General features: G+C 35.5%; 1 protein-coding gene across 3 annotated transcripts; it reads left to right on the top strand.

Annotated features, from left to right (window-relative positions):
- Window positions 1-1,844: 1,844 nt before the first annotated feature.
- On the top strand, window positions 1,845-25,809 carry LOC121406018. 3 transcript variants are annotated; one of them, XM_041597017.1, is made up of 6 exons: window positions 1,845-2,015; window positions 4,571-4,726; window positions 5,863-5,977; window positions 7,045-7,121; window positions 8,184-8,314; window positions 25,310-25,809. In XM_041597017.1, the coding sequence occupies exons 1-6, from the start codon at window positions 1,867-1,869 to the stop codon at window positions 25,486-25,488; spliced, it is 807 nt and encodes a 268-aa protein (XP_041452951.1). In that variant the 5' UTR covers window positions 1,845-1,866; the 3' UTR covers window positions 25,489-25,809. The 3 variants fall into 3 exon arrangements, with proteins under 3 accessions (XP_041452951.1, XP_041452952.1, XP_041452953.1); XM_041597018.1 differs by lacking the exon at window positions 25,310-25,809 and adding an exon at window positions 11,739-13,168; XM_041597019.1 differs by lacking the exon at window positions 25,310-25,809 and adding an exon at window positions 11,701-11,831.
- Window positions 25,810-26,732: the final 923 nt, after the last annotated feature.

Here is a 26,732-nt window from a genome sequence, read left to right as displayed (position 1 = left end):
TGTTAAAATAACACCCTAGAGATTTAGCATAACACCAAAGAGTGAAAATGTAACAACCATAGGTGTTGTAATAACAACTATAGGTGTAAAACTAACACCACCAATTTAACACTGGTGTAAAATAACTGGTGTGGTCCTCTATGTACACCGGTTAACACCACAGTTTTTGCTGTGCAATATAATTGCATTGATTCACTGAAAAGAGGAATGGTGAATGGTATACAATAATTTTGTGGATCAGGATGAAAGAGAGATTGAAAGTGGGCGAGAAATGGGCCGGGGATGGGGACAGTGCAAAAAACTTGGTTTTAAAATGATTTTTTTTTGTCAATGAAAACATCAGAGGGAAAAGCTACGACCTGGGGAGCGTTTCATGAAAGGACTTGTCGGACGTTTTATCCGACAAGTCCTGTTTTATCCGACAGTTACTATAGTAACAGTGCTTCTCAACCAATCAGAATCCAGGAAAGTTGTCAGATCTGACAACTTGTCGGACGAAAATATTGATGAAACGCCCCCAGGAAGATGCGGCATACGTAAAGAGAGAGAGATAAAGAGAGATGGGAAGGGATATAGGAGAAAGGAGAGTGAGCAAAGATTGGCACGGTGTTTGATTTTATTCATCTGATGGGGGTCACTTGTTTAATTCAGCTAATAATAATAATTGAAAATCGTCATACGACGCTATAATCACAAGCAATGTCCAAGCGCTTGAGATTTATAGACCTCTGATAAAATATAATACAATACATAGTATATCTGCAGGACTTTTGTGCTCATTTCTGAACCAAACGGAAGCGGGGGAGGAAGAAAAAGAAGATATATGATGATGATGATGGTGATGAAGAAGAAGGTATGATGATATTGGTGAAGAAGAAGAAGGTCATTATTAAATCGTCTATATTGCTTGGTTCAATAAAATTTTGTCAGTGAAAATGTGACTTTTTATTGAAAAACACAATTCATTTTGCAATTGTACATAGGCCCTATTTTTTGTTGTCCGTGTTTTTTTTCAAATTATTTTTTCTTATGATTAAGGCCTACAATGTTTTGTTACAGTGAGAACTGTCAAATAGATCCATGAGGGTTTTTTTTTTTTGGGGGGGGGTGTTTTGTCACATAGCAACGAAGGAGAAAAACAAAATCTGTAAGGGACTCGAATTATGAATATTAGCTATGTCATAAATTTTTGAGCATCTTGCTTTATAAAATCGTCCAATCCAAGTATTCACTGAAAATATTTGAAAAAAATGATTGTAGAAGTTTGAAATATATTATTGGTTCAAATCTTAAGCCCCCATCACACTTATTAGGAATAAGCAGGAATCAAGCAGAATCAGCTGGAATGAATAAAGATTTTGAAAAAATATATAGAAAAATTATGGGAGGGGGTCCGAATTCACCCAACTGGAGTTCTAATAAAGTAAATTTACCAGGCGACTCATCATACACTAGTCACACTAGAGTCGAAATGAGCCTCAAATGAGTCAGGTTTAAAGTTGTACTGCGTTCTAGGATATTCGAGGGGCATTTCAAAAATTCTGACTGTTTTATATTTGCATTCGGAATATTCGGGCCAGTTCTTGTTGGCGCTCAATTACGATTACGTCATGTTCGAAATTTTTGAGGTGCGTTCGAATTGGAAAGAATATCGAACGGTGTTCAAAGTACATTCTTACTACATTTTATGTATTTTTATTTTTTCTAAAACTTGACCAGTTTGTGGTCGAACAATAGTCATTTAATTCCGGCTGATTTTGCTTGATTCGGAATAAGTGTGATCGGGGGGGGGGGGGGCTTTATGAAGATCGCCCCCGAATTCTCCCAAGGTCAATACGACGAGAGAGGGCGGTTGTCATTATCAAGATGGCAGCGCCCTTGCAGTTTATTTTTCCTTCTTGCAAACTGAACTCTGAATCGTTTGGAGATGGAATAAGAAGGAAACATCACGGCATCACTCGCCAAAAGTTCCTAGAAAAACACCAGAAGTGTATTGTATCTGGAGAGCATGGCAGGTATGTATTTGGCAGCTTTCTTCAGCTTTGATACGAGCTTCAAACTCGACGGGCTTTCGGTCGCAGACGACAGTCGATTAGGCGGCGCTTGACCAGGGCAGTCGGTAGCCCGACCGCCCGGGCCCCGGCCGTGCCGCGCCGTGGTCACATCATACGGCTTATAAATGATTGTAGGCCCGAATGCATTTTCGTATCCAACCCCAAAACAAGTCTGGTTTGAACCTAGAAGACGAAAAAAAATTGAAAAGTGGCATTATGAATAATAGTAGAATTGATTGCAATTGCTCAGCAGGAAAATAATACAAATTGTGAGAAAGAAAAACAATCCAGATAAAAAAAAAGAAATTTGATTTTTTTATTTTGAAAAGCCAAAAGGACTTATCATGCCATGGTACTTGGTAGAGCAACTAGAGCCTACGCCTCGGTCTAACTTCATCTTGTCTAGCCAGGAGGCTCTTAGACTTAGAGAGTAAAAATCATTCACTAATGTGTGCTTACTTTCCACGGAGCCAGGGATTGCATCCCATTCATATGCGTGTATCTCAAAAACTGAAACTTTCGCTCCCGAGATTTCTACTTCTAAAAAAAAAGATCTCGCTCTAAATTTGTTTTTGGTAACTCCAGTACAGGTAAACAGCAGGACAGCACTCTGCTGGTATACGCCAGGATGGTATATAACCTAGGAAATATTTTACGTTTAGGTTAATCAGTCATATTGGCTGACCTTATCGATGACAGAAATCACTTGTTCACTGGTACCACCCTGCCTGTGGTGAATCTACAGGTAGGACTCACTCACACATTGTACGAGGTTAGTATGTACTAACCTCGTACAATAGACCGTGTTTGACCCTGGATTTCGAAGTAGTCGGCAAACATCGCTTCATTGCTGAAGTAATATTTGCCGAAGCTCCTTCTCGCTACGCACCGGGGCTCTTGCCGGTAAGTAGCAAGAGTTTGTTGAATATAAAATAATAATCCGATAAAAAAAAGCACATTTTGCTTACCTCGGCCTCGAAAGTGACTTCGCTTGTTTCTTCCACGGAAATACAAGGAAGCCCGTTGGTGGCGCTAATAATTTCACAACCTTGATTCAGCTCCTCGGTAATTTTATAACTGTATCTAAATTCTTTGAATGCGCAATCCTCATGATTAATTTACTAATTATGGGCACCAATTAATGAAATGCCTTCAAAAAACATAATTAATGATTATTATTGGTGATGATAACACTCATTTGCATTAATTAAAAAGATGACTGATAAAAAAAAAATGAAAATAATATACGTGCCTGGGAAGAAACCAGCAGTACAAGCTTTGACGAACGTCAATAATACGTATACGGTGTACCAAAGTCTATACAATGAAAAGATTGGACACTTCACGGACTTTGCGTAATGCCTTGCGTCGATATGCGTGTAAAATAGTGTAGGTGCCTATTCTTTCCCTTGTCGTGTCTTTGATATGAATATAAATCGCGCGCCCTCTTCAGGAGAAAATTGATATCAACGCTGACTGATTTCTATCTCCGTAAAATCTTCACTAAAGATCAAGAAAATATACATATTTTTAGAAAGAAACTTCAAGGAGAAGTCACGGAAGGATCTAAATGATTCGGTAAGTGTCATAGCAGGATGTGGAATGTTTATTTAAACATAATATTTTATGTGGGCAAAAGCCCACTGTATTTTCGAAGTGTAGTGGTGTGTCGCGTGCGTATGACTGATAATCCTTCACTCGCGAGACGATATGAACCCATGGGTGGGTAGGACTATGGCATGCCAATGCTGTACAGAGCACACACTTTGAAAAATCATTTTTGTGACCAAAATTACTAAATTCCATGCAGTTGCAACTTATTTCTCATTAATAACTTGGGAATAATTTTTGTATCCACCAGAGTGCTCAAAAACTTGAATTTTAGGCATATTTTTGTGTACACCCTCTATTGATGGAAAGTTTATATGGCAAGAAAATTTTCATTTTTCAATCTCTATTTTTAATTAAGAAAAAAATTGAAGAATTAAATTTACATTTAGAGCCAAGTTATATGATTTATAGCTTTATGAAAATTGACAGTGTAAGAAAATTAAACATTTGTCCCATAAAAAAGAGAAAATAAGCCAAACATTGCCACCCTTATTTTGTCACACATGGAGATGTAACCGAGAACAAGGTGTGGTAAATGATATTGACAATTTAATGTTTATTGGTCATTATTTAGAGCATAAGAAAGGTTCCCAGTCATTCTTAACCAATCACTTTAACTTGCAAACAGCATAATGAAACACACATCAAGGTGTAGTAAATGGGTACCCCGAAGGAACAAATTCATTGAATACTCGAGCACCTGATCAGGGTAGCCGTGCTAAGCTGGGGTAAAAGTATGCAGAACTTAAAAGGATGAGTTCCTATAGCAACAGCCATAAAAAAGGTGGCCCTAATGGGTGGCTGTCGCAAAAGGAACTCTTCCCCTTAAGGATATTTCGTATTAAATGCTACACAAATGTTGCATATTTATCATTGATATTTTAAACTTTGCTTTGATTTGACAGTGGGAAGACTGCACTCCTATTTCAGTGTGCAGTCTCACTGGCCCAGAGAGGGTGTCATGTGACGTTCATCACGCCAACAAAGTTTCAGTCTCTACCACCAGCAGTAGAGGGGGCTATAACTCCTGATCCACTCCTGATGAAACAAATCAATATCATGTAAGCCAAGTCGTTATATTAAGATTTTTTTATTCCTCCTCTTTGCATCCTTCCTGGTGTCTTCATCTTTTTTTTGCCATTTTACTTCCTCCTCATCTTCTTCTTCCTCATCTCATTTGTTCCTATTCTTCCATATCTGTTCCATTTCCTCTTCCCTTTCCTCTGTTTCTTTTCCTCTCAATTTCCCTTTTCTTCTTCCTTCTCTTTCACTTTGTTTCTTCCACCCCTTTCTCCTCTTTCTTCATTTTAGGCTTTGAGACAATTTTATTTTTACATTTTACTATCTTTGCAACCCCTTGCCAAAAAGACATCTTGAAAATGGCATGCATATTGAGACTAGTTGAGGTTAAGCGATGGTCACACCCCCACTTGTTCTTTTGTTTTTTATTTTATGAAATTACGTTTATTCAAATTTTTTCCTCTTGAATAATTGGATTGACAGCTGATTTAGTGCATTAGATATTTATTGCTGCAACTTATTTCATTATAAGGGAGACATATTATTCACACAAGTATGAAATAATGAAAATATTATGATTTTATGTAATAACATAAGAAAACAGACAGTAGGGATGTGACATCGTCAGCCCTACTAATGAATATTCATGATGACTGTTTTCACAAAATATTGCTTAAGTTTCAACTTCAATAACTTTATTATTTGTTATCCGATTTTGATGAAATTTTCGGCATTTTGCTTAGTGAATTCTACTTTATGTATGTATTAAGATGTAAATATTTTCAGCCTGGACCATCCCTTTAAGATTGGAATATATTTCTTTTTAAAAGTATATCTTGTTTGCCCTGTATTTATTTGATTTAATTTCAGTTTATCAATCATGACTAAAACAAATTAAATTGAACTTATTGATATTTTCTTGATAATGATACCAGGTACTTTCAAGACAGACCAAGTTCTAATCCAGTATATTAGTAAACTCCACTCTAGGACACCCCCCCTGCCAAATAGACACCTTGAAAATGACACGCATGCTGAGACTAGTTGAGTTAAGATTGGAATATATTTCTTCTTAAATTATATCTTAACTATGTGCCCTGTATATATTTCAATTAATCACTCATGACTAAAATAATTTAAATTGAACTTATTGATATTTTCTTGATAATGATACCAGGTACTTTCAAGACAGACCAACTCTGATCCAGTATCTCAGTAAACTCCACACTACGAAACCGCTCCCTCATGCAATCATCATAGATAACATAGACTACTATGCTACACACCCCCAGGTAAGTTTACCGATAATCCTTTCACACTGAGAAAAAAAACTATGCAAGAGTACCCACTTAATTTTGCATTATTAAATGTGCCATGCAGTTATAGATAACGTAGACTACTATGCTACACACCCCCAGGTAAGTTCACCGATAATCCTTTCACACTGAGAAAAAAAAACTGTGCGGTATTACCCACTTAACTTTGCAGTATGAAATCTGCCAAGCAATTACAGATGACTTAGACTACTAATGCTTTACAATCATCCCCAGCTGAGTTAAGTGATAACCATTTCACACTAAACAAAAATTACATGGATCAAGTGTATATACCCAGATAATTTTGCAGTGTAAAAGGACATTGTGGAGTTAATGTGAGACGATGATGAAATCCTTAATGCAATTTATAAACAAAGACTTCTTGTGATTTAAAATCATCTCCAGCTGAGTTAATTGATGACCATTTCACCGTGAGCAAAAGTTACATGGGTCAAGTGTATATACCCAGATAATTTTGCGGTGTGAAAGGAGATTGTGGAGATTGAAATGTGGATGAAATTCCTCTTGTAATCACTACAGTACATGTCTATAGACACACATGATACAATTTATATAAATAAGTTTTACAGAGCTGTTCATAAGTTAGGAGCGGCTTTAAGAATAACTGGTGATCCTTTCTTACACACTAAACCATCACCGATTTATTATAACATTTACCACAAGAAAGGATCACCATTCATTCTTAAAGTTGCTCTTAACTTACGGCCAGCTCTATAAAATGGTGCCCTGTTATGACTCTAAGAAGGATGGTAACAACTAGGGACAAAACACATCACCATTTTTGCAGGTAGATGATCGTGCAGCTGCAACTCAGTTTAGAACTTGCCGGTTCATAGTCATGACATTGTGACGTCACACTTCCGTACTCTATAGCAGCCATGTAGCAGGAAAATATACATGTATGTGTCAGTCTTTTGTAAAGTCATTTGTATATTTTGAACAACTTTTTGAAATATCTCTCTGAGCACTTTTCTTGTGATTACTATGATTGCTAATCTATTGTTTTGGATTTGTTTTTACAGACTTCAGAATTAGCATCTGTTGTATCCGTGATGTGTGCCTATTTGGTTGACGCAGTGACGTACATTGCAAACAAGAGGTGTGTATATTTCCTTTGTTATTACAGCCAGAACTTTTCATTATTCATCATCAACAAAATCATCATCATCACCAACAACATCATCATCATCATCCTCCTCATCATCATTGTCATAATCAACATAATAATCATCATCATCATCCAGAGGTGCCAACTAGTACTGATTTTCAGTGTTTAGTACTGAAAAATGAGAAGAATACTGATGGTTTTATGCAAAATACTGTTTTTTAGTTTGATTTCCTCACCAAAATACAGATTTTCACCTTTAAAAATACTGAAATGCTCTTGTTCAAGTTGGCAGCTCTGATCATCACAATCATTATCAGCGTCACCAGCACATCCACCACCATCACCACCACATTCATCAACACCATCGTCATTATGATCACCATCATCATACCTGAAGCCACAATCGACCCCTTCAAGTTCTCGTTCTATCCAAGAACAATAAGGAACAGGAACAACCTACCCAGCTCAGCTGTCAACACCATAGGAATGTACACCAAAAGAATGTCCAGTTTCAAGGAGGCTGCTATCCCTGCCATCAGAATAATGCAGCCCCCTGTTGGATCCTTTATGATTTAAAGTCTTAAGCTTGGTTTTTACTTGCACTCAGCATAGCATGTTTTAATGTACATATACAAAATTGCTATGTCTATTCATCACCATTCCTGCACTTCATGACACTCCTTCCAGTGGCTCACTTTATTCGTCATCCCAGTATAGCTTCTGTATGATTACTACTTCAAGTATCATCATCACCATCATCCAGACCTGTCATTTAGTATTATTTGTTAAATTAGATGTGTTTTTTTTTTAACTTATAAGAACGATGATTTTTTGATGTTTTTCAAAAATATAAAGAGAAAAATGATTTTCACAATCAAGGGCGGCAGCTCTGACCATCTCTACCACCTTCATCAAAACAATGTGACATCACCAGCCTAATCTAGTCAACGATCACATCACTATCATCATTCATTTCTATGTTACTAGTATATGTCATCATAGCTCTTTGATAATATTACCTTTCAAATGTTTCATATAAAATCTGTTTGCCAGGTCTGATTCCGATGATGATGGTGATGCAGATGATTGTTTTCTCCTAGCATCCATCAGCTGTTCTTCCCAGGGGGATTATCAGGTCCCTCATGTATACCGCCATTTCCTCACCAGTGAACTCCACATCACAAGTAAGTGCACCAAACTCTAATAAAAGTGTAAAGTTTTGTAAGATTCAAGATAAATTCTTACAGGCTATATTACTAAGTATTCGCATTGACACTTAGTTAACTAGAGGAGGGGTCAAATTGTTTGTCATTTGTTCTCTGTAATGACTTCAGAATGTCTCATTTTGTAAAACAAGATATTCTTGCAGGTTTCAGTAATAATTAGATATATAAATATAAATAATTAGTTTTCCAACAGATGGCAAGATTCTTTTCCATTTTACATCCTCTCTGCATCCAGAAGTGCAGTGGAACCGACCTTTATGGTTTTGATGTTTTACCTGTCCATTGTGCAATAATATTAGAAGTATCAACCAATTTTAGTGTAGTGGGCATTGCCAATTTCAAATGTTATCACAAATTCGACAAAGCAATCGTGATAAATGATAAATACATGTCATATGTGCCAAATGGAGCTGGCAAAATAATGAATATTTATGAGTGCAATGGACAGAATACTTCATGAGGTGAATGATGAAATGATTCTTCATTTCATCTTTCACCGAATGAGGTATTTTATCCATTCCACGAATGAAAAAACATCATTATTTGGTTTATATGACACCTAAAAATAGATTCTTTTTCATATGAAATTTGTGAATTTCGATGCAAAATATGCTCATGCAGTGCGAGCTCAGTCTGTTGATTATCGCGTACATACAACATGCCCGCTGCAAACACATGGGTTGCTTGCAGTCTCTGTGTGCGTGTGCAACGGACAAAAATCCTATGGATCCAAAATTGCACGATCAATGGATCTAAAATTGCATGGTTGATGATGTCATTGTAAAATGGGCTGAATGATCGATATCGACCAACCAATCAAATGACAAGGATCTACTTAGATGTATAAATGTAATTATTCAATGATTATACAAATAAAAAAGGGGTATGATTTTGTCATACGTACAAGTGAGATGGATTTTTTTCTCCATGGTATAATATAGGCAATTGGTCCAAACATCTTTGATTGTGCTGACAATTCATATAGTTTTTTAGCATTACTTGATTATCAACTAGGTTAAGATTTATGATTCCACATTTGGCTTCTTTAAAGTATGTCAAAGTTGTGATGATATCATCTAGCAACTGACATTCCTAAAAAAAACTAATATCATGGAATGCATCTACTTAATTTCTTTTTTTAGGGGGGGCACACACAGACACTGTTATTAGGAATGCTGCATTTCCATTTATTTTAATGTATCATAAAAGAGGACAGTTAATTTAATGCCTTTGCTCATTGGTCATGGGTTCCTTGGCTGGGAGTTGAACCCCAGCCTCTCATGTGTCTATTCAGGGCCTTAGACCTCTCAGCCATTGCACCTTCACTACTTCGATTTTATTTTATTTCTTTTTCACACCCAAATTGGAGTGAAACATGCTCAATATTGCATTTAAATTTATTTTGGTGAACAAATATTGTTGATTTTCAAATGCGAAATATAAGAAAATGTTCGACACAACTATGTTTATGTGCAATTGCCATGCTACACAAAGTGTTCCAAATTTGCTGCAGTCTTTCATTCAGTTAGAATGTTATATGGGAACCACACACAAAATTGCATGAATGTTCTGCCAAGTTTCAAAATATTTCTTTCTTCTTTTTTTAAATATTTTTTATATATAATATTTCTTTCCAATGTCTCTATTAAATATGAAAATATTTTTCATTGCAGTTGACCTGTGTATTTCTTTTTATTAACTTGAAAAAAAGTGAATTATTGTCCAGAGCTGAACCATGCCTTAAATTGGTTCTGTTCTATGTTATCCTTAAAAAAATCAAGGTAGACCCTAGATGTGACAAATAATGCTATGTTGGGCAATCACCTATGCAAAAGAAAAGGTTACTCCCGATACTGATTTCCACTGAGACCACAATGACCAAACTCCAGTTTGTGATGCTGACTCTGCTACTTAAGTTGCTATAGCTCCCTCTCTTGGCAAACTGCTATAATTCTTAATTCTTGCCACAAGTTATTTTGTGAATTACATGCACATGTACAGTAGGTGGACATAACCTATTACCTACCATTCAATTATAATAGATACCTTCCTCAAATATTTATATTTGATTTTCTTTAGTTTGATACATATATTGTAAAGGTAAAATGATAATATTGGGGAAATTTCTTCATATCATTATAGACCAATATTTACAAAAATAACCCACTGTAAATGATTTGTTTGCAACCAGATAAGAAATATTGCATAGGAATGATTCCCCACAGTTTCAATCATAAAGTGTTGATTTTAATATGTTATTGTAATGTGAATTTTACCAGTTTTGATAGTGCTTTCCAGGCCTATATATTTACCAATGATAATTCCATGTCAATCCCATAGAACTGTACATGCCTACATGGTAGTTCCTTTTCTGCATATGCATGTCATGCAAGACATGAATTTTATTTTAGAAAGAGATCTTAAATTCTGTTTCACTGTTTATTGTCCTGAAAGTATATCATAGGGTATAGAAACTACCCTCAAACAGGGCCTCGTTGATCAATTTGTGAATTTCTCCATTTTATTTTTATTTTCTCAAAGTCTTGTATCATTTGTATATCCTCTTTTCAACCAAGAACTCAGCGACACAAATTGAATTTGTTGGATTTCAAAACAGACCATGATAATAAAGCCTGAGAGTTATTTAATTTTTAGAAAATATGGAATGTTTGGATATTGAGTTTCTTTTCTTTAAAATCATCATAATTCTACAACGTGTAATAAAAGGGATTACACCATGACCAGTATCTAAAATTTTTATTCATCTTTTTATCGCTTTCTTTTCATTCTCAGTCATGCATTAACAAGAGGACAAATCTGTTTACATGAAAATGAATATCTCTGATCCGATATCACACAACTTGATAGTTGAGTTCATGGCCTCTTTCCCCATTGACTTTTAACCGAGAAATTCAGTGAACTTCTCATGTCTGCCTTTTGCCTTTCATGAAAAATAGATAACTTGAACCATGGGGCAAGGATCATTTTTTTCAGTCACAGTTCACCACAAGGGGCACATTTCCATAAAACTTTTTGTAATCATGAATTTGGAATAACAGTTTAAAACTACTGAAATCATTCAATTTTATTGGCTGATTAATCGCTAAATAAATTTAATGGCCTATCACTATTCCCCATTCACTGCAATGTTAGAGTTCATCCGTTGTAGATATGAGTAAGTTGTAAAACATAAAAATGGGAAAAAAAGATGCCTGGATCTAGGTGATAAGTCTAGTCTATAACTCCTTTATTGTTGATCATGAGTTGTTGTTTTTCTTCAAATGTGAAAATATCTCAGTCTTGTTCTGATTGATTAACTTGGGCAACAATGCATTTCTTTCTAGGTTTGATTGAATTTGTGACCACATTTTCATACATGTAGGCATGAATGGCTGCACAAGTACATGTAAGCATGAGGACAAGGCCGGCCAAGTTGATATGAAAAATAAAAAAAGAAAAAAATTCAAACAAGCATGACGCTGAGAATTTGTCAAAGTGTGATAAGTATTATGAGAGTTGTGACATTTTAAAGTTTTGCTTAGTTTTTGAAAAAAGTTATGTTCTTTGTGTGTTTCATATGGCGGATTTGATATCACCAACTAAATTTCTCTAGAATTTCAAATTTTCAAATTTTGATGGTTTCAATGTTGAAGTTAAGCCCTCTGAAGAATCACATTAAATCATATTTAATAAAAGATTTGATTATGCTTGATAGGAGTCAAGCCAAGTTTTACATCACTTTATGAAGAAAATAAATGAATTGAAGTAAATTTCAGGCGATAAAATACTAGTACTAAAGAAAGTATTTCATAAATATTCATGTTAAATAAGCCACCTCCTTTGGATAGTTTTTACCTAGTTGTAATAATACTTTTAGACAGTTTGAAATATAAGAAAAATAAAAAGAATTAGCATGCTAGTAATTTAGCATTTGCACGAGTGTGATAGTGCCGAGAACTGACAATGTCATGATATAACAGATAAAACTTTTAGAAGTTTCAAATGATTATTTAAATTAATTGGTAATCCGTCCCCCCAAAAGGGATGACCATGTATCGATGTTTTGTGAATCTAAGCAAAATTGTTCATGCTTATGAATATTTCTCTATTCATTTAAGCCATTGGTGTGGAGGCCTTTACTACTGACAATGACATGATTCTTTTGAGGTTGATTTACGGAGCACTCTTTATCAAATATTCTAAAATGTCTGTCACTTTTCACTGAAGATTTTTCTGTCAGCTGTGGGAATGGAGTGTGAAATAATGAAAGGAACATTGGGAGAGATATCAAGTCAAGCTAGACATGTCCTTGTCAATGTTATTCATAATTTATTCATCCTGATTCATTCATCACCCCCAGGGGGGCCAGACAAATGTATTGCTGTACACAAGCGTGACCAAATTATTTTCAAACACCCCCTAAACGAGTTTCCTATATGTGCAAAATAATCCCCTAAACAAGATTTTCGCAGGCTTTATTTACACATTTTGGCCCCTAAGTTGTCGCCAGAATATATCCCCGGGCCCGGGGAAAACTCTTTGGGGGAAAAAACATACCCTACAGTCCTACACACATTTGGCTAGTCTTAAAAAAAAAAGCTTTGGAAAAAAAAATACCATAAATATGTTTGACCCCGCGATTTTAAAACCAAATAATCCCTAACCCTTTGCTTTACATTATGCTGAACCCAAAACTCTGTTTACAATCCTAACTCGAACCCCATAGATCTTAAAACCAGACCCGGGGGGTCCACTTCCATTCACGAGTGGATACCATGCGCGACCAAGGGGTCTCGAAAAGCACCTTAAACACGTAATTTCCATATTCTGAAAATGAACCCCTTAACAAGTATTGGCGTGTAAAACCCTACCCTTAACAAGTATTGGAAACAAAAACGATACTCTTGGCAAATATTCCCTGAAATGGACCCCTAAACAAGTACAGAAATGTTTTATTGTTACGGTTCCTTCGGTCGTCTGCTTTACCTTATTTGGTTTAGTACAACCCCACTTCTACACCTCGCGCAAATCGGACTCTAAACACGAAGTGTTGGGGCAAAAATGACATCCTTTATAAAACATTTTAATTTTGTTTTATCATCCCCGCAAATTAGACCCTAAACACGTAATTTTCCTAGCGAAATAGATACCCTTTTTTCATTATTTTTGTGTTTTTGGCACCCTTACCACGTTACGTACGTAACGTGCCCTATCGTGAAAAAGACATCCTTTTTACGTGTTTTTTTGATCGCGCATGGTATCCACTCGTCAATGTAAGTGGCCCCTCCGGGAAACCAGAGCAAATGTTTGGTCACATGTGACAGTATCTTGATGGGTGTCAAATAACAATCTTTACATCCATGATGATTTTTTCTCTTAAAGAGAAATGCCAGTAGTTGCAGTAAACACTGATTTCATGAGAAAGTCTGTAAAAACAGGCTAAATTGTCAGTATATCGTTATCATCGAGGATCTAGATCTGGTACAGTTACATAAACTGAACTTTGTGAAATCTTAAAATCTACGCTGAAGATCACAGATATGCACACGTGGGATAGTGTATTATTATTGCTGGAATAAAAACCTGATGGAAGTGACCGAATCCGCGCTTATTTTGCTTATTTCTCAGTAATTACACAATTCCTTCCAGAATCCTTTGGCACATATTTTTTTATTCATACAAACAGACACTTGGGTGGTCATTATATTTAGATTCTGTAAAAAGTCATTTTGAGATCGTTACCAATACTGGAATTTATCTTTAACTTGTGATTATTTATCACATATACATGCATGTGAGGTTCATTATTCACATGGGCTTGTGAATGATCATGGAAATGCTTAGGGATATGGTTTATTGCACGTTGAAGAACACCATACTGTATGTGAATAGTACAATAGTATTTTTCTTTGTATGATCCCACCCACCATAATGTTGGTGATGAATGCATGAAATGTTTGGGGGTAATTTGTCATTATTTGTCAAAAAGCTTTATAAAACAATACATCGATCAATTTCATACTTGGTTAGTACTTCTATGCATATGGAGGCATTATACTGAGCTTGCCTAACATAGCATTTAGGGTTGGGATCCCCTGTCTCTTCCCCAGCATCTTCTATGTTTTGTTGTAGGTCGTTTGATATCAAATATGGTATGATTGTAATATAAATGTACAGTTATCATTTTTCATTAATATTAATATCATTATGATTATCATTATTATTATTATATTGTTGTTGTTATTGATTATTATTGTTGTTGGTATTGTTATTATTATTATTATCATCATCATCATCGTCATAATTATTATCATTATTATTAGTATTATTAATATCATTATTATTAGTATTATTATTATCATTATTAGTAGTATTATTTTCATTATTATTATTATATTGAAATACATATCCAATGGGTCTTTGCCCGAGGTACATGTATTTCAGGTATTAGGCTCAATAGATTCATGCCCATGGGGGGGGCATGCATGTACCCCTTCCCCTACTTTTAAAGATTTTAATAATAATAATAGCGGTATTTATAAAGCGCCTTTTGCCTGAGGATACAAAGCGCTGCTATTATTACCCCGGCTTTAGCTCGAGCTGCCATCACCGGCTTTTACTCATTAACTACACTACTAAAGTAAATGCAGATATGAGACCTTTTTTTTAAATTAATATTATGACAAACATTTACAGTTCAATGACCAGTTCACTAGAGAACATGGGATGAAAATCAATTTTAACCATCCCTGGTCAAATTATATGTTAATTTTAACAGACTACATTGTAGAAGTCAATATACACGTATGTTTTCTGTTAAGTGAATAAGTTAAGGGATAAAGATGAAATAATTGAGTAATGCATAAACTTTAACAGCAAACATTCCATTTGATTTGAAATTTTGAGTGTAAATTATCAAGAAACATCACTTTGTGCAGTGAAAACTCAATCTTCACCGTTATTGAGCCGTAGTTAGTTAAGTTTATTGTAAGCGCCTTGAGCACCCCTAATAGGGTGGATATGTTTGCGCATTATAAATGTCTTATTATTATTATTATTATTACCTAACATTGATCGGATGATGTCATAAACACTTTTTTTTCATTTCATGATATTAAATTATATCCTTGTTTTGGCAATATTCATTGAAATTAAGATGATTGACAATGCATTTAGGTCATATAAGGACATTAAGAACAGATTTGTAGAAAGGGATTAATGATTTCCTTATTAATACATGATATTAAGACCAATCTCACATTTTCCATTAATTTATCATACTTTTGCAGGAAATGTGTTAACAGGAATTTGCATAAGTATGCATTTACAAATACACACTTCCTTTTGGAAAGTTAAAACTCCAGAATCTTTCAATTAAACCTGACATTCAGTCACTTAATGACCTTCATGTATAGCTTTCTTATTTTCAAAGTTCATTAGTATATTGAAAAAAATATATCCTTTTGTCCCTTTGTGTGTAATTTGAAAAATATTCATTCATATTTTATATTTTTATGTTTTACTGGTATATTTCTTGACGTTTGACCTTTGTTGATTATTTTGTGGTTGAGTTTGTAATTTTGTGGTCAAGCTTGTTATTTTCTTTAATTATTTCACAGACTTTTCAGCTGTCATAGAAGCTGGAATGTGATAATATAGCAGGGCATGAAAAAATGCAGATTATCTTATAATCTTTATATCTGAAGGGAAGAAGTGGATTTTGTCTCTTTTCCCTGAGTGTAAAAAGACATTTATATTGCTTATCTGAAGAGTTATGTATGACTTCACATAATTTATTTGGCTCTTCTTTTTTATGTTAATTGTTATCGTATCTATCTAATAATAGGTGTAAAAATGTTAATCAAAATTATTTGGTGCATGTATTAGGGATTGAATTTTATTACCCCTTAGGTTATATCTACAAGTTGTGCATAATTGTATTGTACACAGGGGTATGATATGCCTTTTTGTATTATTATCTTATTCTGCAAGACCCATTCTTCAGAATATTTTGTGTATTTTTTTCTTCAGATGAACCAATTTTTTAATATGATTTTGGAGTAGAAGTAAGATGATTTAAAAAATGAGACCCCACTCTCATCTACTTTCTTAAACCAGTTTAGCTAAAACCAGTTGAATGTGTGATATGATAGCTTTAAGCAGTCTTGGAAGCTATCTTGTTGGAATGGAATTCCCGGGGGGGGGGGGGGGGTCGGCCAGTCAAATATATTGATGTACACATGCATGACCCCAAAAACATGTTTAAAAGGGGTGTTTTTCAGTTTTGGACACGGGCCGTGCGTGCACTCGTTAAGGGTATCAAAACACTGATTTAAAAAAGGGGTAGTTTTGAAAGACTGGTCAATGGTCAGTCGCAGGGTCAAACGTAATTAGGGTACTTTTTTCCCCAAGCTTTTTCCCTGGTCATATTCTGGCAAAAACTTGTTTAGGGGCCAAAATGTGTAAATAAAGCCCATGAAAAATTTGTTTGGGGGGGGTTTTTTTGCACACAGAAAAACTTGTGTAGGGGGTGTCAATCGTGTGTTCAGCAATACATTTGACTGCCCCCTCCCCTCAAGGAAATCCACCTTGCGATGTGGTTTTCAAAACTGCTTTGCCTCGTTAAACTGATTTTAGCGTAGATGAGGACAGAACCGGTCTCCTGGAGGCAATCTTTGCCCAGTTGGGCATGTTTGTTACTGAAAAACATGGTGTGTACAGTAGAATACTAGTGATTATGCCTACATTGCGGTTTCAAATTTTATGTGTATGATGCGGCCCACACTGAGAGCATTTCGATCACTTTTCATGAAGTAGTTTTGGAAACCTGTTCAGGAGATAGTGATAACAACGGTAGCGATTCTATCCTCTACATGTATACTGGTTTGCAAAGTGGTTTAAGGAAATTAGCCAAAGAGAGTAAATGAGAACGGGGTCTATTGAGCTTGGTATTAACAGCACACAAACAGGACCGTTTCATCAACATTTTTGTATGACAAGTTGTCAGATCTGACATCTTTCCTTGATTCTGATTGGCTGAGAGGCACTGTTACTATAGTAACTGTCTGATAAAATGGGACTTGTCGGATAAAACTTCCGACAAGTCCTTTCATGAAACACTCCCCTTGATGATGACGATTCTAGTCAGAATAACTGAAAATATTAGCGAAAAACATCTGAAAATATTATATCTTTTAAGTGAAAGGCTTAATCCTTAAAAGGTAGCTATTGATGGAGTAATTCTCACCTGTCCTGATAATATCTCCAGGCTTATCAGCTTTCCATCAGCAAATAATGACAAATTAAATAAAAAAATGACAATAGTTAGGAATGGCAAGCAAACATCATACTTAACCTACAAACCTGGATAGCTTGGATCTTTTCACAAAAGTTTCGTACATTGATGTCCGATTTCTAAAGGTGCAGTTTTATTATTTTGGTGGTTTTTTTGGGGGGCTTGTTCTTTGGGGAATGAAATATGAAAATCAGTTCACTTTTTGTATCACCATGTTGGCATGTTTTATTTTTTATTTTCATATTGTCAGTGACCTTATAGAAGAACATCTTAATTTTGGCTGAGGAATGCTGTATAGTGTTGAGGCCACATGTGGAGCTGGGAAAATGGCATGGCAATTTTTTACCCACAAAATGCCAGAAAAAATCTTTTAAAAAAAACCCCTGGAAAATCCCCATGCATTGGAATGTTAAAGTTTATAGCTTATCCAATGTTATAGATTTAAGCAGTAAGTTGTGAAAATACCCCCCCTGAAAATTGAAATAAAAAATGCCAAAAATTTGGAGAATTGGTGTGAAAATTAAGGGAAATAGAAAATGAAATTGTTGACCAGGGACCTGTTTCACAAACTTGTTTTCATCAAACACAAAGGAAATCAAATGCGACTTCATTTGTAGCCAATCAGAGCCCCCTCTTACAAAGAGTTGCAATTGATCTGATCAACCACAACTCTGGACGGCCAGCAATGTCAACATCTAAAATGTATGTTTGTTCAAAATATTTTTGAGATATGATGTATGTTATTCATACATTCATAATTTCTTGTGCTTCTCTTTGTTTATAAGGGCATTGCGAAATTTCCTGTAGAAGAAATTATGACACTGATGGATTTACGTAGAGTTATGATTGATTGGATCAATCGTAACTCTTTGTAAGATGGGGCCCAGAAAGGCTGAAAGGCACAAAGGACTTGATGAAAGAGCCAACATTGTGTAGTGGTCCTGATTCCTGTCTCTGAATCAGAGGGTCATGGGTTCAAATCACCACTGAGAGGCCGTTCTCATTACACTTTCTAAAACTGGGTAACTGAAAACCGATTCAGGAAACCAGTTTGGAAGATCGCTTTGCTAGCGTTCCCACTTGATCACACGAAAGTGGTTTTCAAAACCACTTCACGTAAAGCGATCTTGTTGCTATGGAAATGCTCTCAGTGGGGAGACACGTTTCGCACGAAATTTGAAACCGCAGCGTAGGCATTGTACACCTGTCGTGTGGGGTAGCGCGCTCAAAATGTGCGAAGATCGCTTCCCGAAGAATGGTTGTGTCCTCACTTACACTGAAACCAGTTTAACGAGGCAAAGCGATCTTCAAAACTACATCACTTTGACCGTTCTCACAACATGTTAAACTCGTTTCCACTAAACTGGTTTTAGGAATGTAGTGAGAACGGTGTCTTAGGGTAGCCTTTTCTCATTCAAATCATGACATATCGGGTTGCAAATTTGGACATGTGGTTGATGATATATGCATGTAAGGGTACAATTATGGATGAAGGCAATTTATCGTACATGGCGAAAAGTTCATCAGTTCTAAAAGTTTTGTGCAGCTCAAAACTTTTTGCGCTGGCAAAATCACAGTGGACGGATGCTCAATGGATAGAGCATATTAACACATATAAAGGAGTGCACAGGGGATGCATAACGTTTTTCAACAATTTTTTTTTAACGTTTTAAATTGCAGTGGGACCGGCCTTTACGTTATCGTTAATCCATAAGGCCATCTTGTGTACCGGTATTTTCCCTTCATTGGAAATGATCGATTTCCAGTTTTGAGTTATTCAATCAAAGCTATCCCTGTAAAAGCTGGCACTGAATATTATTTACAAATGCACTGCCAATGACTCGTTGCTTGACATATACTCCATACCATCCTTTCTAACGGTTAATCTTTTGTTTTTTCCCTTCATTGTACCTACAACCCCCCATGAGTCAAAATTATGTTTTTATTTGAAATATAAAAAAGGAGCTCATAGCTCTTTACTGCACCCCCCCCCCCCCTTTATTGCATAGTAACTTTATAAACAATTGTTGGTTTGGCCTCCAACTGTTTCCTTGAAACTATAATTAGGCTGAAATTGATTTTTATTTACCTCTACATTATTTGTACTGTGTGAGGGGGCACAAGTGTGAGGTATATTTGTGTATAAATGCATGTGTATGGTGTGTATTCTAGCCACAGGTATTGTGGTATGTGTCATAAACTTGGAAGTGTGCCAAGTCAAATGAGTGGGCATTCCTAATCTCCCCGCTCTGATTGGTCTGTTGCGTGGGTGTGTCAGAGGCTTGGCCTTCTGTGTATTGTCTCATCCCATTGACGAAGCAAGTGTATTTGCATAGTGTTGAGGACAGCAGGGGTAAATTTATGCAGTTGGCCTTTGAATGATGTTTACATGTAAGCCTATACCACAGGCACATATAGATAGGGCATCCATGGATGGGGAATGTATAAACATTTACATGTAGACAGGTGTTGTAGAGGTAATATTTTAACCGGAACATGGTCAACTTTAGACATAGAGCAATATCTACAATCTTTAAATGTATATATAAATCATATATATACATATAAAAATGATAAATTTTTAATATTATGCTACAGAAATTTGCGATTATGATCATTGATACGACTATGAATTAATAATTCCTTTTGGGTTTATATACATTACATAGGGCCAACATTTACATGTATTTCACTGTAAATTGACATTACTGACTTGATATACAATAAAATGTTGGGGGGGGGTGGAAACCAGATTGAGTTAAAATTTTGGCATTATTTTTGTTTTCTTTGGCATAGTCAGCAGATACATAGAACACATGCTAGCAAAATGAACCCAAAGGAATTTCCTTTCCAATCCATGATGTGACTGAACATAAACTTACATTTTTGATAGTATGAATAGTAAAATACATGTTACAACAGAGATCATAAAAGAATGGAATTAAACAAATTTGAATAATAAAAAAAGAATATATCACCCTGAATACTCTTGTTATTGTTATCACAACCATTGTTGTTCACCAAATGCGGAGATAATCACAGTCCATGAACTAGGTCAATATGGGCGTGGATTCAGAAAAGGTCAAAATAATGAAATTACAGTTTTAAATATTGACATACCGGTACTACATATTTCAATTTTCCCACACTATTCATATTTGCTCTGCTGATTGTCCACTTGCAGTATAAGTAGTTTTCTAGTAGTATTTTCTTTTGATTTACTAAAAGCTTCATAGAAAATAGTTTAAGAGAGCCACATAAGCAGTAATAATCGGCTTTGCTAGCAGCATACTCTTTACAATCATGGTAAAACAAGGCCCTTGAAAGGCCACTATGAGAAAAGTTCATTTTATGAATTATAGTAAAAATAATTGTAACTTAGATTTAGAAAATGAAAAGCTCCAAGTTCATTAGCCTGATATCAGTCTAAAAGTTAGAAAAAAAAAGTTTTCACTAAAAATTGGAAGTCATTTTATTCCACATAAAATCTGACAAGCAAAAAAGGTCCACATTTGTGTATGACCTACGTATTCCCATTAAAAAATATCGGCTGTAGCCTTCAAAAAAGGGGGGCACACTTGTGTATGAACACCATATTTCCATTTTGAAAAATGACTATGACTATTAGGGGGGGGTAAGGACAGGATGTCCCCCCCCCCTGAATCTGCCACTGGTGTGCATTGATGCCAACTTTGTATTGTTTCAGAGATGAACTATAATCAAGTCCAGATTGTGTCATGACTGTGTCATTTTCAATTAAGTTTAACAAGGCAAAGGCTTAAGTGAAATAGACCTGAACAGGGATAAGTTATTATTCGGAGTTCATTTCAAACACTTCAAAAGAAAATTTGTTATTGATAGTAACAAGATGTAAATTAAATTAATAGATTAATAATAATAATGATATGCAACATTTATGTAGCGCTTAATACAAATGTTTCTAAGCGCTACATACACTGTACAATTATTACCCCGCTTAGCACGGCTATCCTGATTGGACGCTCAAGCATTCAATGAATTCCTTCCTACCGGGTACCCATTAACTACACCTGGGTGGAGAGTGGCAAATGTAGATAAAGGCCTTGCCGAAGGACATGAGTGCTGCGGTGGGATTTGAACTATGGACCTTGTGGTTCAAAGTCCGGAGACCTATCCATTGACTGACTGACTGACTGACCGACCGACTGACCGACTGACTTTGCAATCAATGTCTGACCTCTACCAAAATATGAAATGAAATAGTAATTTTCTCATACTGGATACAATCATCATGAATACAGAAATCAAAAATATCTTGCAAGCCCTTGAAATATCTAGTGAATATAGTCAAACATCTGTAGAAGAACTATGTTATTTTGAATATCACAATTCTGAAGTAACTTCTCAATATTGCCATGGCAAAGAAGGACGAGCCGTGGTGTAGTGGTTCTGACTCTCGCCTGGTAAACAGGGTTGTGTGTTCGAATTCCGCTGCGGTCTGGCATCCTTTGGCACTTTGCCACTCTTGACCCAGGTGCTAAATGGGTACCCGGTAATATGTAATGTGTGTACGCCCCCACAGCGACTGACTGGAATACTCCCCAGGGAGTGGAGGATGTGCACACATTGTGTGCGGGGAATGACTGATTGATTCCGAAGAACAGGGTAATAATATATCTGTAAAGCGCTTAGACACATCGTTTAAATATATTAAGTGCTATATTGTATAAAAGCAGATTATTATTGTTATTATTAAAGAATGAATCAATTTATTGAATGTTTGACATGGATAGATTTCCATATACACTGCAGTTGGAGTTGATCAGATCAACGGCAACTCTTTGTATGATGGGACCCAGGTTTAACTGGATTTGAACCTACAACCTCTAGAATGACAGTCTAACCAATAGACCTCTCAGTGCAGTTATTGGGATGGGGGGCGTAGTCTGCAATTTAACTATCTGTCTAGACAGTTGACGTATGTTTTTGTACTGTCAGTACAAATACTGATACCTATATTCTGTGAGAAATAAAATACTTACAAAGGTAAACAAATAATAGAGATTCATGTCTTTGTATTGTGAAAGTGCAGCTAATCATTGAAATTGATTTTCATGCCCCAAATATCATGAATATTTTGCAGTTTAACAAACAAGTTGTGTTACCAAAGGCTATGGAATGGCGGTATTACAAACAGTTCAATTTTTTTTCTGTCCCCACTGAAAAAAAACTTTTGAATCAAAATCAGATGATAAAAGAATGCTGATTCTATAATTTTTTGCTTGAGCTTGACTTTTTGAAAAAAGGATGTTAAGTACATCATGCCCTTGTCGTATTGATGGGGGGGGTACTCTTCATAAAAATTGGTATGGTATGTGCAATGGGCAAATTAAAAAAGGGGACTTAATTGGCTAATGGCAAAACAGACAGTCTTAGGAGCTACAAACAGTTGGAAAAAAAACAATACTCTTTAGTAAGTTTAGAACAGATCAACGAGACCAGAGTTGCAAAGAGAGAGAAAACCTTTTTTTTTTTTGCTCAACAAGAAAAAGTAAGTTGATTTTAAGAATTGGGGTCGTCTTCATAGTGGTACATAACCAAATGAGTAAATAAACAGAATTAATGAATGATTGAATGAAAGAAAGAATGAATGAATGGATGGATGAATGAATGAATGAATGAATGAATGAGTGAATGAGTGAGTGAGTGAGTGAGTGAGTGAGAGAGTGAGTGAGTGAATGAGTGAGTGAATGTAATTGATGAATAAATAAACAGAATGAATGAATGATTGATTGATTGAATGAATGAATGAATGGCCGATTGACTGACTGACTGAAGGAAGGAAGGAATAAAATGAATGAAAGGGTGGATAGATGGATGAATGAATGACTAAATAAATGAATGAGGAAATGAAGAAATTGAGAAATGAAATGAAAAATGAATAATAAATGAATTCCAAAAAATACAAAAATAAATAATTAAACTAGAAAAATTGTAAAAGCCTGGCTTTTATAATTTTTCTAGTTTAATTATTTTTGAGAGGTTTGGATTTATATCAGCTGACATTGGTACAAAATCTTGTCGCATCTGGCAGAAAAGGCAATAAATTATTTCAATCGCTCCTTCAGAGAAATTATCATTTATACTGGTAGTCAATAATTATCAACAATTTGAATGTACTGTGGTTAGTTGTCTATGAATATTGCAATACAGACATGTAGGGAGAGAGAGCAAGAGAGGGAGAGATGTATTTAAAGAAATGGAAAGAGAGAGAGGGGGAGAGAAGAGGGAAGAAGGGGTGGGGTCTTTTAGGAACAGACAGGCAGACAAAAGTGAAGCCTTCAGTGGTTATTAGTGACAGGCAGACCAGCTTGCCAGACAGACATTAGATGACAATGAGAATCTGTGACACTAGAAGTTAGATTTTTGTCTGGAGAGTTGGGATAGAAATGAATACAAGGTTATGTGAATGTTGTCAAAAAATTAATTTTTTTACCACAAAGGTCAAATCCACCCCAGCTAAAAGTTGGTTTGAATGAAAAAGAGAAGATCAAACAAGCATGGTGTTGAATTTTTTAATGAAACATTAATGTAACTTATAAGAAAGTTATGACATTTTTAAGGTTTTCTAATTTTCCGAAAACACATAATACGCACAACACATTCAATATGCAAATTAGAGTCTCAAATATCACACACCTTTTCTTCTGTATTATATTTATATTTATTTATTTATAAGTGTTTTTTTAGTAGGGTGGCTCCATCAGTAATTGATATACTGTTGTCCTTGGAGGCCCTACAACAAAAATACAAATATAACAAACATGAGTATAAAAAGTGTACAATGTAAGTTGAGACAAACAAATTGTAAAGAGAACAACACAATTATTATGCCAAAATTAAAGACTAAATGAGGATGCGGATTGGGCATTTCTTAAAAAAAGTAAATTATTTCAAATGAATGCACCAGCAAAAGAAACACTTTGCCCATTTTCGTTCAAACTTTGGGCAAAATCAAACCTGTGCTTTGTGCACTATGAGTAAGAATACTATGTACAGTTTCAGATCTTTAAAAGATAGGCTGGATTTTGATTAAGGAAAACAGAAAATATCATTTTACATTTGAAATATTTCCATCTATCTTTGATGGGAACCCATTTCAGTTTGTTTAAATTAAGATATATTTTCATTTTTTGCAGATTTGACAATAAGATTAAGAAGTTAATTCAGTCGTGATAGGATATACAACCATGTTTAAGGAGGAATTAAAGTTTGTTTAACATAATAATGAGGAAATATATTGGATTCTATTCAAACTTATTTCGAGACCTTTACTACGTATGGTATTTATGTGTAAATCTATGAATTTTGCACTAATTCATATTTGTGGTCTCTAAGGAGACTGTTTGGTTTCAAACTTTGTTTGATTTGGTGAATTTTCTCTTCATTATTAGTTGCCAGGAAGATTCTGTTTTTCTCTTTTTTTTATAATTCACCAAATCAGAAAGCCAAAAGTCACAACATCGCAAAAAACACAGGTTGGTGCCTGGGTGGTCATGCTTCACAATGATGATATGGCGTTTTGGTTATTTTAGTTTACCGCCATGAGTTTGCAAATAAAAATCATATAGAATAATTATATCTCACGTTATCCGTCTCTTTTGTTTTTATCACTGCAGGTGTAGACCCTCAACAAAACATCTACCAGCTCACCTCCCGGGGCAATGGACTAACCCGCACTGATTGCATCATCACATACAAACTGGGCCAAACCATTAAGGTGCTGGACATCCTGACGGGGGAGGAAGCCCTTTCTCAGCTCACCTGTAATACACAAGGAGACATTGATAATGGATGATGGTAGTGCCTCTCTCGTGCATCAGTCACACCGGTCATACATAGTGTCAAACCGATCAAAGCTATTACATTATTTCCAATGACAAACCATTGGTCGGTTTGTAGTTGGTGTTGTAAATGTGACTGGGGCACAAAGTGCAATGATGAGGCTGGGAAGGAATATGGTTCGGCTCCGATCCAGATACGGTGTCGTACGAAATCGCATTTTTAAAGAGATCAAAGGCAAACGCCAAAAATCTATGATGAATTAGCAATTGTCCAATTTGATCGCAGGATTTCAGTGTGTTTGTCGCCATTGCCATTGATTAGAAGATTTATGAAACCGGGCCAATGTCATGTTCTGTGCTGATGTTTAATGGGAAGTTGTTTTATACAATGCCTACTCAGCTTTTAAAAGTTTCTTCTACTTTCCAATCATCATCAATGGAAAACAATATGAAAAAAAAGCTGGAATTGGGAGCTTGGGTTGATCAAATAAAGAGGTGTTGGAGATGAGTGCTGTATATAAATTTATTTCATACATTTCATTTGATTTGCTGACTTATTCTCATATTTCACTTGTTATTAGCACAATTTAGCAATTTGATGTTAGTGTTTTCTTTGGCGATGATAGCAGTTGTGACGTTGATACTGTCATTAAATTGTGATTGGATTATGGATGATTATGTTGGTGATTGTGGTGATTTTGTGATGTTCGTGATGATGATGATGGTGATGATGATGATTATGATAATGATAATGATGATGATGTTGGTGGTGATGATGATGATAATGGTGATGAGGAGGATGATAAACATGATGATGAAGATAATGGCGATGGTGATGATGGTGATGAGGAGGATGATGAAGACAATGGCGATGATGATGATGGTGATGATGGCGATAATGATGGTGATGATGGTGATGATGATGGTGATGATGATGATGGTGATGATGATGGTGATGATGATGATGATGATGTTGGTGGTGATGATGATGATGATGGTGATGATGATGATGATGATGATGGTGATGATAGTGATGATGATGGTGATGATAATGATGATGATGTTGGTGTGATGATGATGATAATGGTGATGAGGAGGATGATAAATATGATGATGAAGATAATGGCGATGGTGATGATGGTGATGAGGAGGATGATGAAGACAATGGCGATGATGATGATGGTGATGATGGCGATGATGATGGTGATGATGATGGCGATGATGATGGTGATGATGATGGTGATGATGGCGATGATGA

This window comes from Lytechinus variegatus, chromosome 19 (assembly GCF_018143015.1).
Source record: "Lytechinus variegatus isolate NC3 chromosome 19, Lvar_3.0, whole genome shotgun sequence".
Classification (NCBI taxonomy): Eukaryota; Metazoa; Echinodermata; class Echinoidea; order Temnopleuroida; family Toxopneustidae; genus Lytechinus; species Lytechinus variegatus.
Note: the sequence above shows the minus strand (reverse complement) of the source record. Positions and strands in the feature narration are given on the sequence as shown.